The 24186-nt window shown below is 42.7% G+C and overlaps 1 protein-coding gene across 2 annotated transcripts; it reads right to left on the reverse strand.

Moving 5' to 3' along the window:
• Positions 1 to 6247: 6247 nt before the first annotated feature.
• On the reverse strand, positions 6248 to 24034 carry AMMECR1L (AMMECR1 like). 2 transcript variants are annotated; one of them, XM_059730904.1, is made up of 8 exons: positions 23839 to 24034; positions 23088 to 23238; positions 20890 to 21334; positions 14426 to 14536; positions 13741 to 13855; positions 12876 to 12966; positions 11761 to 11857; positions 6248 to 9722 (listed from the first exon to the last, which is right to left on the reverse strand). In XM_059730904.1, the coding sequence occupies exons 3-8, from the start codon at positions 21294 to 21296 to the stop codon at positions 9611 to 9613; spliced, it is 933 nt and encodes a 310-aa protein (XP_059586887.1). In that variant the 5' UTR covers positions 21297 to 21334; positions 23088 to 23238; positions 23839 to 24034; the 3' UTR covers positions 6248 to 9610. The 2 variants fall into 2 exon arrangements, with proteins under 2 accessions (XP_059586887.1, XP_019341671.1); XM_019486126.2 differs by lacking the exon at positions 23839 to 24034 and adding an exon at positions 23658 to 23832.
• Between the last annotated feature and the right edge of the window lie 152 nt (positions 24035 to 24186).

The following is a 24186-nucleotide window of genomic DNA, read 5'->3' on the forward strand; positions in this document are numbered from 1 at the left end:
GCCAAACCCGCAAATAGCGAGGGTTTCCTGTATTCTCAAATAGAGCCTGCCTCTTCTCTTGTATTGTTGTAACCTCCCATAAATGTCTTTCAGAATCACATCAGTAAGCAGTGTTCATTCTTTGCAGCATTCAAAATTAATGCAAGAGGAAGCAGATGCTTTATCTTTAATGTGTGCCTGTACTTTTCCTTCTCTAAAAAAATCTATTTCAGTGGTGCTTAGGAATTAGATTTACAGAAAAAGGAAAGATGATGAGGGAAAACAAACAACACAGGAGATTTGATACATGTTGTCTGTTTATGTCCTAAAATGGAACCATATAGGCAAGAAACTTAGAGACTGTCAAATGTGAGATGTCAGTGGAGCCACAAATCCTATTCCTTGTTCTAGCTAAGAAAAACAAACAAACCAGTACTGATCACACTGCTAAAGACAAGACACTGTACTTAATGGATGATTGGTCTGATCCATAATGGAGATTCCAACATTCCTTTTATTTAAAACCTATGTGGTAGCAATTACCTATGCTGATGTAGATCGTTGAAAGAAACAATGCACCAGTAACAGTTTAATAAATGCTAGGAAACTCCCTTATCAAAACAAAACTGTGCGTGAGAGTGAGACAGACAGATATTTTTGAAATAATAGAGTCCTTTTGTTGACCTTTGTAGCAGACAGCCTCACATTCACTTTTTTTTGTTTGAAAACCAGAACTCTGACAGAAGGAAAAGAGAATTACTACTTGTATATTTAAATCTCTTTTAATCAGGTCATTAGCACTTCTAGCATACCTGTTATGAATAACCCAGAACCTAGCAATATTAATTTCATCCTCTTTTATATTCCACTGCAGATGTTTGCTTTAATGACACATTTACAAAGTACATGTCATCTTCTATCTTCCTCTGTTTGGAATTCACAGGACAAACATTCATGTTTCAGTCTCTCCATGTTTAACAACAGAAAACAGATTTGATGCTTAAGAATGGCTCATAAAAGTGTGCCCTGTGGTATCCTACTGTTCCTTCTCCTAAATACTACTTTTATAATAGTTTTTACAATAAGCAATATTCTGTGTCAGTATAGATATGACTGTATGAAATCACAAGTGAAGAATGTTTGCCTTTTCCCCCCTTACCTGTGAAAATGGCATTTTTTAATTATGGATTGACTTTTAATATAATCCACACAGAAAATAAAGCTCTAATTTACATGAGTCCTAAAACATTTAGGTTTGTGATAAATTTAAAATAATCTTAATTTTAAAATACTTGAAGTGGTTTTGATTTTTGTTAAGTTATCCTGTTAAATCTAATACACCAGATTAATTCTGGATGGGAGCAATCACCTTTGTTTCTAATAAGGAACTAGATTAAAGGTACAGGATAAAGCTTTTTTTAAGGGACTAGATCCTATGTTGTTCTTTTTCTGGTACAGTCATACATTTATTGCAGTGTACAATCTTGTTATGCACTTATTTCCAATTGAACTAGTTTTAGAAGTGTTCATTGGATACTGAGGTCAACCCCATTCTCGTTTACAGATCTCAGAACAACTTACAAGAGTTAACCAACACATCTGCCACACAGTCTCACTTGACTGATCTTGATAATCAGAATGGGGAAAGCCTTAATTTAAAACTAAAACAAGTTATTGCTTTTAACTTAAAGGATCCTTATACTACCACAGCTAGTGGTACAGTCAGGCAGTTCTGTCTGTTCCAACTCCACCTGGCTGGATGTTCCACATGCTGCTTTTGGTAAGACTAGACCTGGGAGAAGGCAGGGAAATGGACTCAGCTGACTGGAGAAGTTCTGGTTATAGCTAGGGACCAGAAGCTTGTTTCATGACATCCAACATTGATAAGGCAAAGTGAAGAAAAATGCTCTTTGCACCTCCAGTGAGGGTCCTTCATGGAAGATTCTAGGGTGAAAAGCAGAGAAATCTAGCATTCAGTTGATACTGGATATGGAACAAGAGATCAAGTGAGTGATGTGTATATCATAAAATATGTGGGAAAGCTATCCCATTCCAGTTCCTATGTTGCTGAGGGTTTGAGGGTTTTTTTGTAATATTGTTTGATAGTCTATAACCAGGAGTGCTGTAATTCTGTGGCTCCAGATTTTACTCACAGACCCAGCCGAACATCATCTTGGCCACAGAGTCCTCCCCATCCCAAAATTCATCCTCCAGCTTCACGACAGCTGACACTAGGCACCATTACTGAAGTTTCCCAGAATCACTGACATTTAGGTCTGAAAAGGACCTAGTTCAATCTCCTTCCCTGAAGCAGAAGCAAGTAGACCTAAATCACCACAGAGAGACATGTCTGCTCTATTCTTATAAAGCTCCAAAAGGAGATTCTGAGTCTTCTGCAGTGGTTTGATACCATCTGTTATTGATAAAGGTAGGCTGACTTTTTAAAATTGTTAAATACATTTGGGCCAGAATCTGAGGAACAAAAGTTATGGAAAGGGTAGTTAAAAAGGTAGGCACTAGGTTTGACCTCCTTCAGTCTTCTGGGATCTGCCCTGAGATGCCAAAGGTAATCAGTAATGATTCAGAGAACACTTCATCTAGCTCTGTAAGTACTGTAGAGCTAATTTCCTTGCCAACTTCCTTAATCCATGGTTGAGGAAGCCAAAGCTGTCTGTGCTTAGTAATTGAAAGTGCTTCAACACAGCAGAATTCTTAGCATGATGCGAGTACTTGGTGCAAGGGATGCCTCGCTACGGCGGGAAAAGCCTTGGTGCAGTGATCAGCTCCTGCCAAAACTAGCAGCTGCACTGTTTGGATGCATGCTACCGATTGGCTCATTGTAAATTATTCATACCCGGCGGCTAGCAATTGGCTCACTAGCCGTATAAAGCTTGGGTAGTTTCCACCCAAGCCGGAGAACTCCGCGTGTATGTTGGGAATGAGTTCCTCGTGTACCTTGGAGCAAAATTGGAGGCCTGATCAACCACCAACCACTCCCTGTCGCTGACCGTCCCAATGTACCCCGCACCCTGCACGCTCTGAAAACAACGGTGTGCCACCCGGTTTCTGTAACGGAGCGTGCCTACACTGTGTGCATCGACGCAAGTCCCTGTACGTCAGTTTGTAAGTAAAGTTCTTTTCAATTCAACCAGTACGCGTTTGTGCCTAATTCCACTCCATCAGTGCGGTCCCAATTCCGGCTATACTCAGCCCCCACAAAAGCCTTCCTGTGGAGACCATCTGTGAAGTCAAGCATTCATCTCCAGAATTTATCCATCCCTGAATGGACATTGACCTTCCAACTGAAAGAACTGATGAGAGGTATCCTGTATTCACAACTCCTTTGCCATACTCCCACATCCTAGTATTCACTTTGGACCTGATCAGTGGGTTTTCCATTTCCCATGGAAAAACAGAGAAAACCATGGATTTCCCCTTTTATTAGAGAAAAACGAGGATTTCTCCTTTTAGCTGAGAAACTCGTGGATTCCCTGCTTTGCAAACACTCTGCAGGCTGGTTGAGCTCCAGCCTGCAAGAGCTGCTTGCAAACAGTGGGAAACCCCTAGCCCTGCCCAGAGGGGGAGGGCAGGGCCTGAGGGTCTCATTCAGCCACGGCTCTAGTCTGCTCAGCTCAGCCTCACTCTTCTAGAGCCTGAGGTAAGTGGGGCTTGCAGGGGGCCCCTCTGGAAGGGCTGGGGGGTTGTAGGTCATAGCTGGGGGGGGTACCAGTAGGGCTGAGGGGGAGCCAGGAGCCGGCCCTGCCCCCACCTGAGCAGGCAGAGCAGTGGTGGGGTCTGGTTCCATGCTGTTTCTGCTGCAGCTGCCTGCTGTTGGGGACAGGAAGCTGCAGACTTAGGGCTCTGGCCCCATAGCCCTAGTAGCTAGGGGCCCCTCCAGCAGGGCTGGGGGTTAAAAGCTGTGGGTGGGGGGGCAAGAGGCATGAGTAAGGCAGGGGGCTGTTGTGGGGGCAGTGAGGAGCACCAGCAGTATTGGGGGGGGGAGGCTTTGGGGGCAGTGAGAGGCACCAGCAGGGATAGGGGGGCTTTGGGGGCAGTGAGAGGCACCAGCAGGGCTGGTGGGGTGGCTTTTAATTTTAATAACAGAGTTTTGGGTTTTTGTCAGAGAATTTGTGATTTATCAGAGAAAACCAGGATCCCTGCTGATCATGATCACACCTTGCAATATCATTAATGCTCATGTAGGTAAGCAGCATGGGGTGGTGGTTAGAAAGCCAAATGAACTTTGGCAGTTTTCCTGTAACGTGCTACTTGCATGGAGTCTGAAATACTGCCACCTCCCAGGAGAACAGGTCAGGTTAGAAGATGGATTCCTCCGTCCTCCGTGGAAGGGAATGGCCTTTCTTTGGCGGCAGTGGGGGTACCCATGTTGTTCTCAACCTGAGGGACAACCAACTCCACTTTCCTGGCTGTGGAGGTCTGTTCCTTTTCTCTATATCCCAAGAGAAGCCCTGGTTCTTGAACTTGACCATTACATACATACTTCTGGCAGGTGCTAAGCCTGAGATTTCAAGATAAGGAGCTTCTCAGGCAGATGCTTGTTAAAACATAGCCACCTGTAGGTTCTTCTCCTCCCAAACAAATGGTAACTGTCACATAGACAGCTTACTCTTCCCTTCTCCTACACTTTTTTTTATTTTTTATTTTGGAGTGAAGAAATTTAGATGAGTTAGGGCTGCCCCTCCCAGTTACAATGAAACAAAATTCTAGCAAGGATATCTGTTTTTAAGAACACACCAATCCTAGACTTTGCAGTAAATTGAAGATTAGGTTAGGTAGCAGCCTGAAATGCATAGGAAAACATGTAAACCCCTCTCTTAAAGCTGATGGTAAAAAGTGTTATATAGTCAATGGATTCCATTCCAAACAACTGAAATGATTAAGAGATTTTAATTCTGAATTATTATTTTTTTTTTTTTAGGATAAACCAAAAGACAGGAAAGTTGCACGATACAAGTGGGCTCTGCTTTTACTAATCTAATTTTTAAAAGAGCCTTTTACTAGCTTGAAATACAAACAAATTCATATTTAACATGCCAAAGAACTCAGCATTTGTGTTGCTGGAATCATAGGGTCTTGTCACAGAAAACCAAGGGACTTGCATGTTGTAAACTTTGATGTGTCTACTTTGCTATCAGTCCATTGATTAGCTTGGTTAACAACTGTAGAAATACAGCCTCTTATTTGTAACTAAGGCATACCATTTTTAATTAAACAAACAATAGTATGACTTTTTTAGATCTCCTTACACATCTCACATTGCTTTTGTCCAGCAACCATGGTTGGCTAATAGGGGTGTGCAAAGCTTTGGTCGCCAATTTAATTGAGAAGATTTGGCCCAATTCGGAGGCTGAATCACTAAATCCAAATCGAATCAGGAGACCAAAGAAAACCTCCGAATCGATTTGGAAAAAAATTTGGAGATTTGGAAGGCAGTCGTTCAGGGGAACAAACTGAGAAGAGGGAGGGGGAACAGGGGGGGAAAGACTGACATCTGTAGCTGGCCAGTAACTGTGATCTTTCCCTGAGTCCCCTTCCAACCACAGTGCTCTGGGGGAGGGACATAGAAACAGCACATAAACCTGTGTCTGCAGCCTTTCTGTCCCTTTTGTGAGCTGTTTCTGCCTCAGCACCGGGAAGGCCTCCTGTTACAAGCTACCATGCCTGTTGGTTTCAGCCCTCTGTGCCTTAATACACGCACAGTTACATATCACAAATTTTGTTTGTCAGCACCTTGAGGTACAGTTCCCCAGAAACCCCTGCACCTATCCCCTAGAAACCTGGCAGGTTTCATGGCCTCAGCAGGGCTATCATGCCTGTTTTTTTCATCCAAATCTGCCAAAAAGTGACAAAGTTACAGGTATGTCAGTGATTCCCCGTTATAGTCTATGGCTGAATATCTGAATCTCTCTGAATTTTGTCCGAATCTGCTTCAGAAGATTCGGCACTATCAATTCGGGACAGCGATCCAAATCTCCAAATCAAATCGCTGTCCCCCCACATCATCCGAATCTGAATCAAATGCTTCCCTATTTGCACAGGCCTATTGGTTAATGGTTTCCCTCCTCTTGGGCAACTGATTGCCCCATCCAAAAAACAATTATGATGGTCCAGCATATAGAAATTAAAGTTAATTAACAGTCTTGGTTTTCAAAGAACATAGTTATATGTCCAGTTTTCAAGGTGAGATTTTCTTATTTTCTCTCAAGATGTAGAAAAAGGCAGTGTAAAGATGAGACAGAACAAAGACTCTTTATCCATTATGATTTATTCTCTACAATACTTCATTAGAGGATAGAGTTCAATGATTTACACTCAGAAGTTATATAGGTAGGAGGCAACCAAGTGTAATACAAAGAATTGGTCTGACATCTCTGCACTGAAGGTCAAAAGAGGTCTCTTGCTTTAAGGAAAAAAAATTAAGTTAACCAAAAAAATGAACATGTAGGTTCCAGAACACAAACAGAAACAGCACTAATAGTCAGTGAAGACTGCAGAGTTAATGCATTATGAAAAACAAATCCTGTGCAAAAGTTAAAATGAACTTTCAGGATTCTCTACAGATTTTTGTTCTTATAAATTGTAGATATGTGATATTTTGACCATAAAACCTTTCAGACTGAAATGGCCTCTTTTGAGATTGGCTGTTTAACATTATGAAGAGGAAAAGTTTAAGAACCTCACAGTGAAAACATTCCAACACTGACAGACTCCAGTGATCAAAGACATTCTCCTGTAGTTACTGTAAAACAAAGACAATTCAAAATTGCAGTGAGAACTTCCCAGTTATGGTTTTCATGAGAACAAACCCTTCTAGATCAAAAGGCACTTGCTGTTAAGGATGAGCCAACTCCAAACCAAACCAACTCACTATTGCTTGGACTTTAAGCAAGCAATTTTCACCTGCTATCCAGCCAAGTGATGCAGCAACTCAAGGGGACATGGCAGACAAATTCTTTAATCCTGTTGGTCACTTATTTTGGTTGTCTCCCTATTGTCAGACAACTAAAAGACAGTATGTTTCATTACAGACTCATCTTATCTCTGTGCATAACTGCCACATAATGATCCAGAAATGGGATTATTTCCTGAGAACCACTTGTCCCTGCCATACTTTTTTCAGAGTTGACATAACTACTGGCACTTTTCAACTGACTTATAATCAGACCCCTCTGGGACTGAAGTTGAGGATGTCTGTTTCTCAGAGAGCAGACCAGCATTCCCTGTTCTGCTTGCGTTTCCACTCACTGCAACAAGACAAGAACATGGTCCATCTTCAGAGACATTTTTAGAGGCTGGGTTGGGGATGGAACTGGGAGGGGTAAAACTCCCCCAATCCAAAACAATTCAACCCATTTCAGTCTAATGCTAGGCTTAAAACCAACCAGGTCACTCGATCCTAAAATTCTGTTCTTTAAAATGACAGCTACCCCTCCCCCACCCCCCCTACTCTTCCCCCTATTAAAACAAAATAAAATAAAGGAAACACTGTACACTGTTGGAGACACAGAGCAGGGCAAACATTTGAAAAAAGAAACAACAGAGTTGAATAGCCTGGCACTATATGCCTGCATGACCAGTCTCACTGAGCGTGCTCAGGTGTGAAGTTTTAGCACCAATTTTTTTGCTTTTTTTAAATCTTAGAAATAAAATTCTAACATAGAACACTTGAACAGTAATGAGTGTAGCCCTATGTATAATCCTGTTTGACAGCTGAAAAGTGAATGGTATGTCCAGAGCTGACCCCACCCCTCCCCATCAGTCCACGGCACCTGGGAGAGTAATTACAAATCACTCTAGTTTGTAACAAGACTGATTTATTCTCAGCAGCAGGAAATCATGGAACAATCCCTTCATCTTCAAATGCGTTTCAACAACATCACAAGGGAAAAGTGGCAATTCAGAAGAACAACCCAGTACAGAAACACAGCTGGGTCAATATTGCACAGTTATCCAGAACAGGACCCCCTCCTTTCCCTCACATCTACGTCCCCCAAGAACAACAGAATGCAACACTGACGACGAGCAAAACTGCAGGGTTTTGTTCACTTCTTTGTGGGTTAGAAGGAACAGCATGCACAGTTCTGAGGTTTCCTACACACCCACCTGCCATGCCAGGAGAGGACTTGTATGAATGTCTGGCTTGGAATATTCACCAGTTTTAAAAGCTATTACTACATACAGGCAATCAACTACCCATTAGTCTGCTATGCACTTAATAGGTATTTTCTTTGACCGTCATTACTGATTATCTAGGTATTTGCCAGAATTCTACATCATGATTATGCAGTTCCTTCAAATTAACTTTTAGGGATGCCTTCATTTAATGTTCATGACACTTCTATGACTTTTGTAAAGGGAGTGGAAGAACTGCATAAGAAGCATCTTCCACTTAGTGGCAAATATCTTCTAATCATCAGTAATGAGAGAGGAAATACAAAGTGTGCCTGCATTGAATAGTTTGGGGGTAAAACCAATTTATTCTCTTTTAAATTTGCCTTGGTGTGGCAATGACTAAACTGTATTAGACACTTAGAAGCTAAACTATATAGCTTTATTTGGTAGACCTGCTAAGAATTGGAATATTGATAACTCTCAAATATTAGATTCATACAGTCACACTGCAGAAAATGGCAGTCCTGTTGAAAAGAAGGTCCCTACAACCCTTTGTTTGAATTAAATTCCAGATACTAGATGTACTTGTATGACTATGGGCATTGCCCTCCAAGGGCCCCACATTCCATCCAATGTAGGCTCCGCTACATATGTTTAAGACAGGAAACTAACTGAAACAGGATTTCCCAGGGAAACCCATGTACCTCACCATTCTCACACGCACCGTGTCACTTTTTGCCTTCTTGCAGGCATTACCATTCTATTCTGTAGCAGGCTACATCACAACACGCTGTCTAAACCCAGTACACAACATGAACCAGAAGAGTACTGAAGAATCCAATCAACAGCAGGGTTTGAGAATTAAATTTTAAGATCTGTTTAAATAATGGTTTCATCTGCAATATCATCCCAAGGATCTTCACATCTTTGAGTGGTCTCTGTCCAGAAGGAAGGGGTGCTATCCAGACGTCCTCCCTTTAACATGATGTCCGCCTGTGACGTGTGGGGACCGTAATCAGCTCTTGGTACACAACAGATACCAGAGGTTAAAAAAAATTTAAAATAACCTAAGAAATGTTTTGTTGGACTCCGTTGCCCAGACTGCCAGGGGAATATTCCTCCTCAATCTGGGGTACTTTCGTCATTAACAATTTAAGATTCCAGAGTGTAGGTAATGCACAAGGGCAGAGCAGTCTGAAGTGGCACTTTTGCTCCCAGAGGTCTTCTACACCTCGTTGCAATTCCTAGTCATGGAGCCCCAATCCAACTGAACCCCCATTTTGAGGGAAGGCTGAGATAAGGCTTGGGCCCCTGAAGTTCTATCACGCTCGTATCATCCCCCCCAGGTCAGCTGGAAGGCAGACTTGGCAACGGAAGCTAGCATCATAAAATGGTGCAGTAATAGAAGTAACTGGACCAGGAAGAGGAGGCATCTGCCCCAATGATGTCATAGCCATTGGCAGCAACTGGGGGGCGGGACTGGTCATGCAGCCGTGTGTCAGGAGTAATGATTGTAGAGGGGCGGGGCATGAAGAGTACCATTCTGGAAACAATGCTGACGGGAAGCCATGTATTCTGCATAACTGATTGTCACCTTCTCACTACGGTACCTGGGACAAAACAGGAAAGGACAATGTCAACAGCAGTACACAACAGGAAGTAACCGGGCATAGTTTTCATCGACAAAAGTACCGATCAAATGTAAACCTATTTCCTTAATTTATAAATTGTCATAAGGTAATGAAATACCTCATGGGAGAATGGAGCCCAACTTACTTAGATAATTCATCTAAAAGAATGAGGTTCAAAGAAAAAGCTGAAGTACCTCTGTGTATACCCAGCTACTTACCCTATAAGCAGGGCTTAACCCTTTTCAGTCTTGGGTGCCTAAAGTGAGGCAAAAAGAAATGTGAAAATCTAGAACTCTTGGTTCCCAAATGATACCTTTTCTTAGACCAACTGAGAAATTGCAAAAAAACCCAAATAAATAAAAAAATCTTTTTCTGCAAGCTTTTGGGCTCATGTGCCCTTCATCAGGCTAGGGGACTTTTTACTATCTTGAACTTTCCCCATATGTAGGAAATAAACTATTAATACATTATAGTTTATTTCCTACATATGGGGAAAGTTCAAGATAGTAAAAAGTCCCCTAGCCTGATGAAGGGCACATGAGCCCAAAAGCTTGCAGAAAAAGATTTTTTTATTTATTTGGGTTTTTTTGCAATTTCTCAGTTGGTCTAAGAAAAGGTATCATTTGGGAACCAAGAGTTCTAGATTTTCACATTTCTTTTTGTCTCAGACCAACACGACTACCACATACATCACAAAAGTGAGGCAAGAAGTGCTGAAATTCAGACTTCAGTGAGTTATGGATACCCTCCTGAAGGTCAGGTCACTTTGATGCAAGTGCCTTAGGATAGGTTTAGGTACTTAAGCTCACTGATTCTGGTCCATTTTCTACTTCAGAGACAATGCGGGATCAGTGCTAGCTTTCCATCAAAGGCTATAGAGGGAGCTTTGCTACCTGCAAACCTCATCTCAAAATACCTTCTAGATACTTTACCTTTCCACACATTCATTAGTTACATTTTTGTTGTTGTGTTTCTCAATATTAAAGCTTGAATTAAGACAATTGTAGGCAAGTGATTCAGGAAGTGGTAGTCTAGGAGACTGGCAACAAGCTGCCAGTTTGCATGTGTTAAGCCTGCCTGCTCTGTATTAAGGTACGAGAGGTTTGCAAGGAGTCAAACTTTTAGTAAAATCCTAGCATGTATATTTAAGTATTATTTACTATTTGGATGGTCATCCTGAATCTAATTTAATATTTGAAAGACTTATGAAAATGATTAAATCAAGATTCAGGGTAAAGAAAGGCTTATAAGTCTACTCCATGTTGTTCATCAAAAGCCACAAAAATTTGAGTACCCATTTTGGGAAACGGACAAGGCTTTGCTTCCAAGCATGGCATTTTACATAAATACAACAGCCCATATGGTTGACAACAGCTGTGAAGCAACTGACCTAATAAAGGATGCTTTTCCAAAGAGAAAAAAAGCTAAATGTCCCAACTATTACTGAAAACATTTATGTTTACATTCTATCAGACAAAAGGAACAAAACCAACACAACAGCATGCATAAGTGAACAAGTTCTGAACACCAGCCAGTTATGAGGCTGGCTTGATTTTAAGAGGACTATAACTGCATCATAGATATGCTATCCATCTCAGCAATGCACTGAATAGGAGGGAGCCGATGAGGAAAAGCAGGACGATCTATAGGAGGCTAGCCTACAGGTTACTACTTTTGATCCTCACCTTCTTTACCTGTCAGATTTAAAAGGCAGTAAAATTTCATTGGGAATTTGTTCACCTGAAAGAGCACAGCACTACAGTTCCTACATACATTGAATACACTCCACTGTGCTGCAACACTTGTTCTCTGTCTCGTACATAACAGTAATGGACTAAACACAATGGTGAAGGTGGCCCCTTCCAGTCCTATGTCTGTGTCAACCTTAAAGCCATACCTTGCATTTGAGCAGAGCAGAACAATCCCTATGCCCGAGTTAAATGGAGGAGATATTTGTTGCTTTGAAACCAGGAAGATATTCTATGATGAGATTAAAAACACAAAGACATCAGTTTACCTGGTGAGTTTAATTGTTTTCCTAAAGTCATTGGTAATCGGAGCCTTAAATCCACCTTTCCTGAGTAAGGAGTCTATGGTCTGGATCTGATCCCAGTCTGTTGAAAAGAAATAGAAAGAGGGATTTTTCAACATACAGGAACATTAAAAAAAAAAAACAAACAAACAGACACACAACTAGGTCTACAGAAAATCAGAAAGACCAGTGTTGATAAAAGACTGACTATATCTACAACAAATTCAAATACTCTTGAGTTTTCTATGTACACACTGGCCGAGCAAACACACATGGTTTCACATGTGTATACTCAAACCTTTCTGAAATCCTAGGTGAACAGCGACCCTTCTAAAAGAGTAGCTCATTGTTTTATTTAAACTTCTCTACTAAGAAGGTGGTCACCTGCCACACTGCATGGACCTGATCTGTTTCCCTTTGTACTGCTCAAGTTTATTTATCTAAAACTTAAGCTATTACTTAGCTTGTAATATAGACCGATTTGGACCAGCCTGACGGTCTAGTGACAGGATTGCGCACTGCTATGCAAGAGATGACAGTTAAAATTCCTACCTTGGTCTTTTGCCCCAGGGCCAACAGGATGCAACAATTCCATTCTGCTATGTGGAGGAAAGGAGGCAATATTTTGGGTGACCACTACTATATTTGGGTGGGAAGTATACTCCAAAGGGGCCCTGTTTCCTGCCCTCATCTGGAGGATGCTACTTTAGCAAGAATGAGAAGGAAAGGGACTCTTGTTGGAATGCTGGTGTTGTGCATACAGCCTGCAGTTCTCCTAATTAATGGGAGAAAAAAAAAGGAAAGACGCAATGCTGAAGGAAGCTGGATGGTTCATATTTTGAGAGCCTGTGCTGCTTAAGCTCTCGATCCTTTTTACCTAAATGTAGTTGACTGTGTGCACACCTGGGACAGGTGGAAGGGCCACACAGAAACCAGACAGCAGCTGTGTAATGTCAGTTAGCTAGTTTCATTTGGTGTCTGTGGCTTTAGTGGAAAGGCTCTGTACAAGGAATACAATCCAAGCCCACAATCCATAGCCTTAAATAATCCTATTTTGTGACAAAATGACATAACACATTTGGCAGCCATCCCAAACCCACCTTGTTCCTTAGCAACCTCAGGTAAGTACGTGGCTGTGCGTTTGACACCTTTCTCATTGATAAACTCTATTCTGATCCCATGGATCCCAACCTACAAATGGAAATAAAGAGCCAAGTAAGAGGTGTTTGCTAAGACTAAATCCAGGACTGATTTAGCATTACCAAAACAGTCTGCCATCATCTCCTGGGCCAGCCTGGCTATTTGCTGCTGTTTCTCATCCCCAGGCCAACCTAACCAGAGCTTCCCCACACTAGGGAAAGGGAATACTTTGCCCTCTTTCCCAGATCTGCCCAAGCAGTTCTTCTGCCTTCTTTCCTGAACCAACAAGCTTAGGAGCTTTCCATATTTTCTCATGGATCAGCCAGGGCAAGAATTCCTGCAAAGGAATAATCTCACCCAACCACAAACCTACATGCAGCCCCTCTTCTTTATGCTTCCTTATAAAGAATGCATTTCCACATACTGCCTCCTCTGCATTCTGGCATTGACTGGCTCCTTAGAACTTACCTATATGCCCATCTACCCCCAATTCTCTTCTATGTTTCCAAATTGTCTTTAAGGTCCAGATCAAGAAAGGTGTTCATGTGTCAAATTCCTATTGGCCCTAAAATCCCATAAAACAAATATCTTAATTTTCCTTGATCCCAATCAGACCCTTTCCCAAGACTGGCCTTTTAGTCCATCACTTAACTGGCTTCTTTTCAGTCTCCTTTAACTTCTCCTCCACCCCCACCCCTCAATTCGTCTAATCCAAGCTATGCCATCCATACGCCCTTGGAATGAAGGAGACACATTACCATGTACTAACCCGAACCCAAATGGAACGAGAGAGTGATGCAGAGTTCCAAATGCACCTGTTCTCACCTCCCAGTCCAAGTAGTCACTGGCATCCTCAAAGTTAGTGAGGAGGGAGACAGAGCAGAAAAGTTTAGGCAGCTCCTCGCGGGTCAGGGGGGGAAATCGGCTGTCCTTAAGTGCACTAGAGAGGGATGCAAAAAACACCGACTAAAACCAAATGCTGGATCAATCTTGAGATGTCACACACAGAATCATTACATGTCTCCCCTGAGACTACGGGAAACATCAATTCTCTATTTGGAAGCAGCAGAAGACATAACATGCAAGAGACCTCAATGTAGTTTATGAGATTATGCAATAGATCCAAACCACTTCCTCTGACACTGCAAAGAAATACCTGCCATAAAATAACTGCTTTAGAAAAACTGGATTAAGCTTTGAAATGCTTTTCCCATACTGTGTGGACCTTCAGGAGGCAAATAAGATTAAAATTAACTTTTCTAAAATTCTTTAGAGGTAAAGTAAAATCTGGATATCATACATAAAATGCAGGCGTTGCTGAGATGCTCTGTAAGGTCCCTGGCAAATCATTTTTTTTCTCAAATATGCAGTTCTCAACACTTCTTTTTATGCTGAAATGCATAAAATTACATTGGATTCAAGTATGACAAAATCTCTGCCATGTCTTAAATCCTCTTTAAAACAGAGGCTAATCTCAGATTTGTTTTTGTTTCATTTTCATCAGCCTTACCTGGTTAATGTGTATTCCCTGAGTCCTGAGTGAAGATTCATGGCTGAGAAGGTTCCGATGCAGCCACGAAGCCGCTTATCTCGCCCTGTCTTCCACGTCACAAAAAGTGGACTGAAAAGATAAGAGAGAAAGATATTCCAGTATCTAATAAGAATCCTAATCTAAGGGAAGATGACTAAAGTGTGAAAGCACAAGTGAAAGCTCATGATAATATGCTTTGATGTGTCTTTCATCATCTAGCCAGTCCAAAAAGAACAAAGCCCACCCCATGCATCTTTGCTGACATTTTTCTCTCCCTCTTCCACTCTGTATCCTGGCATGTAACCATTGTCCCACAGAGCCTCAGAACTCATTCTTCTATGGGCAGCACAGTTGTTTAAATCCACACACCATGTCCCAGTACACGAGTCCATTCTTTGTACCACCCACTAGTTTATGTACAAGCATTCAATGAAATTAATCAAAGATGAAGCAAGTAAAGTTTTATTTTTTATAGTACTTTTGAAAGTAAAGGATCCCAAAACACTTTACAAACTATGCACAATTCAGGGTTGCGATAAAAGCTTTTCTCCAGGGAAAACAGAATCCTTCTCTCTGCACTATGTCCAGAAGAATCTGGTGTCTGGGTCCATTTCCAGGGCCAGGACAGGTTTTTTTTCCCCCCCCATTATTCCTTTTGTGCTTCTTATGTTTAACAGCCTTTCCTACTGAACTGGTATTCATGTCGCTATATTTTGTTTCTGCTCATTCATCCCACCATCTTAGAGAACTATATCATGTTCTTCCACCCCTCCTCACACAATTCATTCAAACAGAACTTGTAGTTTTGAGGTACTTGAAATAAGAGCCTTCTATTTCTACCTGTGTATGAAGATTGGCATTTTAGAATGGTTAGGAAGAAAACAAGATCTTCAAGTGTTGGGGGCTTGTTTTATGCTTATACTGAAGAAAGGAAGGGGTCCCATTGGTGACAAAAGAAAAGATCAGAGAGAAGAATGTGACCAATGAGTGGAATAGTCTCATTAGCTGATGGAAAGGAGATGATTTACAAACAGGTTAGGGGCAAAGGAAGGTTTTGAACTGCTAGAGATTTTAGTGAATCTTCCAGCCTCTGAAAAGTTTTGCAGGACATCTGATACATAAAACTGAGAAGTTGATTTTTTTCCCCCTCAGATTTTACACTAGTGAATTTAAGAGCTAGTTAATTTCTAATTATTGAGTAAATAAGAATATTACAATATTACAAAACAGGCAATTAAGTGTCTGAAATGAACGGACTGAAATAAAAAAAGCATTTGTTTAAAACAAAAAAAAAAAAAAGGTGTTGAGAGCTGGAACTGAAAAAGAAAGGATTCATTCCCCTCTCAAAGAATTCAACAAACTGGTTTGTTCAAATTTTTCCAGATCAAGGTGACATTGAATAGAACTCTATTGAAGTAAAGAAGCAGGGCCACAAGGAGTTTTACCATCCTGCAACCCTATGCTTTCACTATCTCAGCCATCACTAAAACTACCATAATATTTTGCTTGGGCAACAAAAATAAAATGAAAGGTTGAACAATTTTTGCATACAACCTTCTGACATGACTATTTAGAACACTACAGTCCTGTGATAAAGGGATACCTATTATCCCATAGCGACAATGAAGTTGTTATATTCATATAATCACAGAAAAGTTGGGCTGGAAGGTTAGGCTGTGTGGCCTCAGGAGGTCACACAGTCCAACCCCCTACTTGAAGCAGGATCATCCCAGTTTAAACCATTCTAAACAAGTATTGTCTAACCTATTCTCGGTATATGTGCAAACAACTCCCTTGCACAACTACCAGGCACAATTTGGGCTAAGCGCGGTAGTCCATTAGTCCAGTCTTTTGTCAGTGGCAGTGACCAGTGCCCACTAACAACTGAAGCAGCAGTAAATTATCCTTAAATGGCAACTGTGGAATACTGTGACTATATTCTACCCTTGCAGTTGAAGTGAAATGAAATAGAGCATTTTGGGCACGTCTACATGAGATGCTAATGTCACCGTAGTGACGAGCTACAGCAACATAGCTTGTCACTATGGCAATGTAGCGCCAGCAGGCACGAACCATGATGCTGCCACTACTGTGACTTGTGTGGAACCGGGACTGCGCAGTACCAGTAGTTACTGTGCAGTCATTTAGTACTTGGTAAGGCGTCACTTGGAGACTAGAACAAAAAGGATGCGTCTACATGTGTGCCTGACTGCACAGCTGTTACTGTGCAGTCGGGCACAGATGTAGACAGGCCCTTTTTCTTCTAGTCTCCAAGTAATACCGTATGGAACTCTCTAGAGGTCATCTCTATAAGTTCAGACAGCTACTGTACGTTGAAATTGGCAGCCAGCATGGTGAAAAACATAATAAAGACTTTTATAGTGAGGTAAACAAACAGAGATTCTAGTAAAACTTAGGCAATGGGTTAAAATGGTAACTTCACAACTCAAAGAACAGTGGAAATCCCAGACAGAAAGATCAGATGTTGAGCACAGGAAAGAAAGGAGAAGCTAGAACAAATATGATGGAACAATCCTGAGCCAGTTCTCTCTCTTTTAGGATTCAAAATGAGGATCCACAGTTCTACTTAAATATTTGTCTTCATAATGAAGTGTAATGCAACTTTTTTGTAACAAGGGTGAAAAATCAGATTCAATGAGGTAGAATAATAAAATTTAGAATTTTGTTAAATTTTAGAATACTTGCAGTATTGTCCATCAAGTCAGTATCAGATAGAGTTTAGCTTACATCAGGGGTAGGCAACTTGGGCCCGGCACAGGTGACAGAGTGTACCATGCGAAGGCATTTTGCTTGGCATGCATGCCTCGGGGCAAAGGGTGGGGAAGGGGCCAGGGCTGTGCTGCCACAACAAGGGTTAAGCCCCTTGTGGCTTCCCCGCTGTCCACGCCTGGCATACCAACATCTTACGAGTCGAGGTTGCAGGTGTTTTTGGCACTCTGTGCAAAACATTGCCAACCCCTACTTAAGACACTGCTGTGTTCAAAACTTCTTGGAAAAAAATCATATACATTGGTAAAAAAAACATACAGTGGTACTGACTGGAGAAACAATTTAGCGCTAGGCTTTGCACATAATCAAGTTAGGAAATCTATTATTGGGTTCTTGTTTTTAATACCTTGTAGATTTTTCATCTTGGAAAGTGTGCATTATTTAATGTTTGAGGAATAAATATAGCAGTGAAACACAGATGTTTTTCACATAATAAAAGCTTTGTTTGTAGATTCCCTAAAGAAGCATATTCCATACCAGTAACTGGGGAAATTCATACTACTTATTATACACATACTAGTCAGAGACACTTTTCTGTTCTCTGTATTAACATCTCGGGTGGATCATGGCAAACATTCTTTCACCAGCAATATGCAATTTGTGTTTGATGCAAGTTTGTTTGGTTTTTTTCGTAGGGGAGGAGCATTCAGGCGACTGAAAAATTACTTTTCAGGCGACTGAAATTACACAGGGAGTTTTAGAATTGTGCAATGCAGTTTGTCTGAATTTGAATTCCCCTCTTTGTATGAAAAGCTTCACTAAAGAAAGACGTACTAAAATATGAGCAACTAATTTATCAGACTTTACAATCCCAATACTAAAGACGATTTCAAGACCAGAGCTGAACCAATCTCAATTACAATATCTTTTGTCTAAATAAAAAACGCCCACAAACTACTGGAAGTTACCAGGCAGCTCTTTCAACACAGTTTGAATAAGAAACCTGTTTATTTCTACAATAGCTTCTTAAGGGTGGAAAGAAACCATTTTATCTGGCAAGTTAATACAAATCTAAAAAAAACACTCACCTCCAGAGAAGTCAAGTCTAACCTAATCTTCTCAATGTACATTTGTGTCTCAGCACTAACATTCACTCAAACTCATTGCCCCTCTATGCATAGCTTTGTACCAGCTCTTCCATTAGAATTCTTATTCATTATTCATTTCCTCTCAACTTGATATTTGGAACTCCCTGCCCTATGCAGAAATGATAGCCTTCTGCTCTGCGAACGTGAACTCTGCACATCACCACCCCCAGCCAGCTTCATTACCTTCCATTTTTAGCTCAAAATTCAATACAAAAATAAATGCCCTGGTTGTTTTGCTCCAGTTGACCTCACTGACTTTGCCTCTTTCTACTCCCCCCACTCATCTAGCAATGGACATTTTTCTTTTTCTCCATGCAACCCATTGTGCCCATACCTCCTAACATGCTGACTGTATTATAAAAGGTACTGCTGTATTTATAGTCAGGTTCCTCTGAGCATGACACCAATTAGCTTACAGTCTATTACACTTCTACTTCATGTAATACCATGATATCACCCCTGAAAACAGCTCTACAAGAAACAGAGACCCACAACTTCCTGAAGGTCTGCAATGGAGCATTTGCTTGTAGAGGGAACAGGAAAGTTGAAACAGAAGTAAAAACAGGCCAGCACTTTCACTGAACAGAGGAAGGAAGAGATGGGCCCACATATGTGGCACTGTTGCTCTCCCAAGGACCACCATAAAAACAGAAGCATAACATTTAAGTTTTTTGAGTTGTTAACATTTCTTCCTAAAGGGTGTTCTGTCAAAAACTTGAACTGCTTGAAGTTATCTGATTAAAAAGAAGAAAAATCAAATGCTTTGTGATATATCTTGAGTGAAAGATGCTTACAAAGTAAACGGGTTTAACAGGATGAAGGGTTTTTGAACCCGAAAGCTTGCTTAATAACTATTCTCCAACTATTTGGGTTGGTCTAATAAAAGGTATCAAATTCACTCAAGGAACCTTGTCTACAAAGTAAACATGCATTATTAACATGAGGGTAGAGAAGAGTATGATTTCTTACCAAGCAGCAAACGGATGAATATGCCCTTTTCTAGAGGAAAAAACTTACTGAGCCATGGAAATGGCAAGTTTGCTAGGTATTACCCTGGACTACTCCATTGTCTAGTCCAAACTATTTCTTAATTTAATTGTATTTATAACACTAAATGGGATATCCTGCAGTAGTACATGTGGTACAAATCCTATTGTGAGGACAAGTGGACAGATATGCAACCTATATCATGCTGATCCCACCCAACTGAAAAGGTATGGAGATAAGCAGCACACTTAATGATAAATCCATAGTAATATTTGCCACTAGAACTACTTTTAGAATGGTTTAAAATTAATTTACATTATACTGAAACATTAAAAATTTACTTTTACCTACTCTTCTTCCTGGGAACCCCTCTATGTGAGAGTTCCTCTCCAAGGACCTCTACAGGGCTCAATGATCAGCTCTCTGTTTTTTTCCTGCATGTGTTCTTCCTCTCAGTCATCTCCAACGTCTTTATGTCTTTCTCCTCACGCATGTGCACACACTCACACTCTGCTTGCCTTGATGAAGTAAATGTACGGTTTCCTTGCAACCTTTCAACTAAACGTACAAACATGGAAAGCTTTGAGGATCCTCCTCCATAATACAGATCCATTTTTGGGGCTTTCCTCTCAGACACCTTATTTATTCAGGACCTTGGTGTTGTCTTTGAACTTGAACTCTCCACCTCTTTCCAAGTCACCTGAAGCTGCATTCCTGCCTATCACCACATCTCTGCACCAATGCCTGTTTCAACTCCACATCTGCCAAAATCCTCATCTGCTCATCTTTTGTCTCCTTGCCCACCCTTTCTGACATACAAAAAAGTAATTCCCACCCTCACCCAACTCCCACCAATTCAGCATTCATTTCACGCTCTTACCTTAAACTTCCTAGCTTTGTCTCTCGATCCCTGCTCTTCCCACTCAAATAGAACCCCCTTCCCTTGTTCCTTCACAAAATCTGCACCACAGATGTGCACATCTGTTTCCTTACAGTATCTGCCACATAAAATTAGACTTCCCACCTTTCAACCAGCTTATTTCAATCTCTTCTGAAAATGTTTCTCAATTTCAGTTAGTGCAATTTTGTGCAATTGCAGGAAAGGCACCACACAGTAAAAGCTGCACTGTGCTATATATGGAGGGCAGTTACTGCAAAAGTCTGTTCTTTCAGTCAGAAATCAAGTATTGGGATAAGAAGTTTTACCAGAAGTTGGGATTTTATGTCCTGGTACGGGGGACATGGTGTCAGCTCATGAGACAGAAGGTTCAAGCAGCCCAACCCCTGCTGGCCTAAACTAGCACTCTTCTCCAAGTTTCTAAAATTAAACATGCTCTACATTTGTACAGGAAACAGAAGGGTCACTCTCCATGTTTCTCATATTTACCAACCAATCAAATGGAGCCTCCCCCTCTTCTGGTGTACCCTTTTATCTCTGACAAGAAATCCTACAAAGATCAGACTATCTCCTTGTGCCCCTGTGTACCACTTTGTCCTTTCCCCAATGAACCCATCTCCCTCCTAACCAAATCACACCTCTGGGTGGTGATTTCCTTCCGCACACGTGGATTTACTCACTAGGGGTCATTGGTAAATCGAGGAAGTCGTGGCTGAGGGAAACCATAGAGATGACAGTAGAGTACATCAAAGCAGTAGCAGCACATCTCCGCTGTCACCACCAGGTTCTTGGTACTGTTGGCAGTTCCATTGGGTCGGGAAAGTGGGCTCAGAGCTCCCGAAGTGGGATTCATTCGAGTAATTGGGGAATTTCCAGGACCCAAAGTCAAGTCAGATACATTTTCCCTTCCATTATTCCCGTCCACATGCTGGTGGTTCTGAAGAGGACCAGAACTTGAGCCTGGTACAGTTGTGGCCTGGTTCCCATGACTGTGTGTTCCACTCCCAGACAATTTGGGTTTCTTAACCCCACAACAGCCAGCTGCCAACTTGGGCTCAAGTGGAGGAACACAGCGTCTTTTTCCCATCCTGATTCAACACTCGCTGCCTGAAGCACTGCAGAACCCTGGCAAAAAAATAAAATACAATAAAAATACAAGAGTATTACACAGGGATGGAAAGGAATAGAGACTTCATCTCTTCTCTTACAGTGTCAGACAGACTCATCTTTGCAAAAAACTGCACATCCTGACTACAACCAGTTCATTGTACAAAGAGTGCTTCAGATTAGACAGTGAAAATATATAAGCTTCATTATCACACTAATAAGGTGAAATGTATTGAATACTTAAATAGGAGGAAATTTAACACCAGAAAGTCACTGTCTCCAAGCAAAAGCTGAGTTGTTGGACTCTACTCCCATTCTACTTACTGTTCTTTTGGGTCATTCTTTCCCATACTGGCTAATGCCTCTCCCATAATGGCTATTACTTGATCACACAAAAATTCTCTTACACATGTCTCTTTCCCATTTTCCTGAAGAGCATGGTCCACAGAGATGCTCTGTTTTGTTGAGAGCTATGCTGTTAACTCTTTCCCTTTTGGTTTAGAGCTCTTGTATGGAAAAATGGAGCTGCCACTACGGACCACTATTTCATAAAAATGGACTGCCCCAACTTAAGCAGATATCCCGGGACTTAGAACCAGCAGACAGAGAAGTTAATATGGCTTTCAGGCATCATGGGCTAGCAATAAGTGGATGGGGAAGACAGCAGATGGCTATGTACCAGAGAAGAAGGGATCAAAGGAAAGCAATCACTATTCAGTGAGGAGAATTTAATTCAGCATACTCTCAAGGGAAGAGGGCTACATGCACAGGACAGAATACTAGTTCAACTCACAGAAGAGGAACTGGATGTTGCTTCATGCAGCTTGGGAAGGGGCAGAATAAATAGAGAAATTCAGGCCCTGTGTAGGGCAGGAAGGGATTGCAGGCAAGTGTGCAGATAGGTAAGGACCAAGCATCAGGGGGTAAAAACCTACAAATGCAAGAACAAAGCTCCACTACCCTAATACTGGTGCAAGTTTAACACATTTATTTCCACCATATCCCTATGAAGAGAAAAATCATCCCTAGTTTACAGACTAAGAAGGAAAGCAGAGACTGAGTTGCCCAAAGTCACAAAGGAGGCTTCACAGAGCTAGAAATCCAACCCAGGTCTCTAGTCCCGGACAGCACTCTATCACTGGACTGTCCTTCTATGTCCTTCAAATATTTAACTGATGGGTGAACTGAGTATGTATATATAAGAGGACCACTGTTTTGTACCTAGGCAACAATTTAAACCTTTTCTATGTGATTACCTTAGCTGCCACAAAGGTTGGTCAATTGTGCATAGGTAGGTGCACAACTGGTAGGAGAAGCCCCATCTGGTATGTTTCTACTGAAAATGTCTAGGGATCCCTGACTTTTAAAACTATACCAGACATAGGACAGAAGAAACAGGAACAATTCCCTAGCGGCTTCAAAGGGTAACTAGAATTACTCAGCCCTCTACCAGCTCCAATATCATCCTTATTGCATTAGGAGGAAGCTTGATAAAATGCTAAGCAAAGGAAAGAAAAGCAAGTGTTCAATTTTCACATTAGGCTTCAGTGCTAGCTGCCATATGAGCCCACAGCAATAGCTGGGATGCGCTGTCTACAAACAGGAAAAAGAAACATGCAGGTGTTTGACAAAAGGTGAGGCAGCAAGCCTTTATTTACAAAAAGAAAAGCTAAGGTCTTGGTACATGCAATTATGGAGAAAAAGCACAGAGGGAAGGCCTCCTCCCCACCCCACTCATCTCTCCAGGGGCTCTGGAGCAGGTCAGACCAACCTGTGAACACAGAAGGGCTGCACACAGATCAACGGCCGATGCCTCTCTCAGTGAAGGGCATCACTTAGGAGCTGCAGAAAGCTCTTTCCTCTCACTTATCCTCCATCACAGCCATCCCAGCAATCAAGCCTTTGTCCAAACCAGTGCGTTTCTACGACAAAGATCAAATTTGCCACTTCAGCACCTCTTTTCTGTGGTGAAGGAGGCACAGTCCACTACACAGCAACAGCAGAAAGGTCTCCGCGAGGTAGAGACGGTCCTTTCTGTGACTCCGTTGGGGGCAGAAGCCCTGTTCTACCCGCTTCCCTGGGCACAAACCAGGGGCCGAGCAGGAGCAGGGGTCACGCAGCTCAGGCACCTCCCAGGCCAGCATTTCCCCCACGCCCGTGATCCTTTGGCTCGAGGCACAGCCGCCCCCAGGTCTCAGCGGTGCCCCCAGCCCGGGGCAGTGCCAGGAGGCAGGAAGCCCGGGCCCAGCCGACTTGGTCACGGGCCTCACGGCTGCGTGGGCCCCAAAGGGACAGCGGGGCACAGCCTGGCTGCCGGCGGCCCGCAGAGCCCCGCACTCACCAGGAGCAGGCGGCGGGGGCCCGGCCGGGCGGGCGCGGCGGCTACTGGGCGGCGGGCAGGGCGGCCCCGCGCTCTCGGCCCATTCCTGACCCGCGCCTGCAACGGGAGAGCGCGTCACGGGCCGCCGCGGGGCCGGGCTACCCCCTCCCCCCGGCGCAGGGCCGGGCCGGGCCGTCCCCACCTCCTGCTCGTGGCCCCGGCGCCGGCCGCGGCTTCTCTTCCGCCTCAGTGCAGCCGCCGCCGCCTCCCCGCCGCCGCCGCCGCCGCCTCCCGCCGCATGGAGCCGTGGGCCGGGCAGGCCTGGCGGAGGAGCGGGGCGGGCGGGCGGGATGGCCGGGCCGGGCCGGGCCGGGGCCGGCGGGCGCGCAGGGGCTGGAGGACTGGGACGAGGCAGGACCTCGGTCCTCCGCGATCCCGGCAGCCTCCTCCCTGGCAGTGAGGTAATAGGGGAAGAATGCACGGAGTCCGCCAGGCTCCCATCGGCCCCGCGGCGCCGACCCGACCATAGAGAACCAGGGGAAGGGGTGCA

Source organism: Alligator mississippiensis, chromosome 7 (genome assembly GCF_030867095.1).
Source record: "Alligator mississippiensis isolate rAllMis1 chromosome 7, rAllMis1, whole genome shotgun sequence".
Classification (NCBI taxonomy): Eukaryota; Metazoa; Chordata; order Crocodylia; family Alligatoridae; genus Alligator; species Alligator mississippiensis.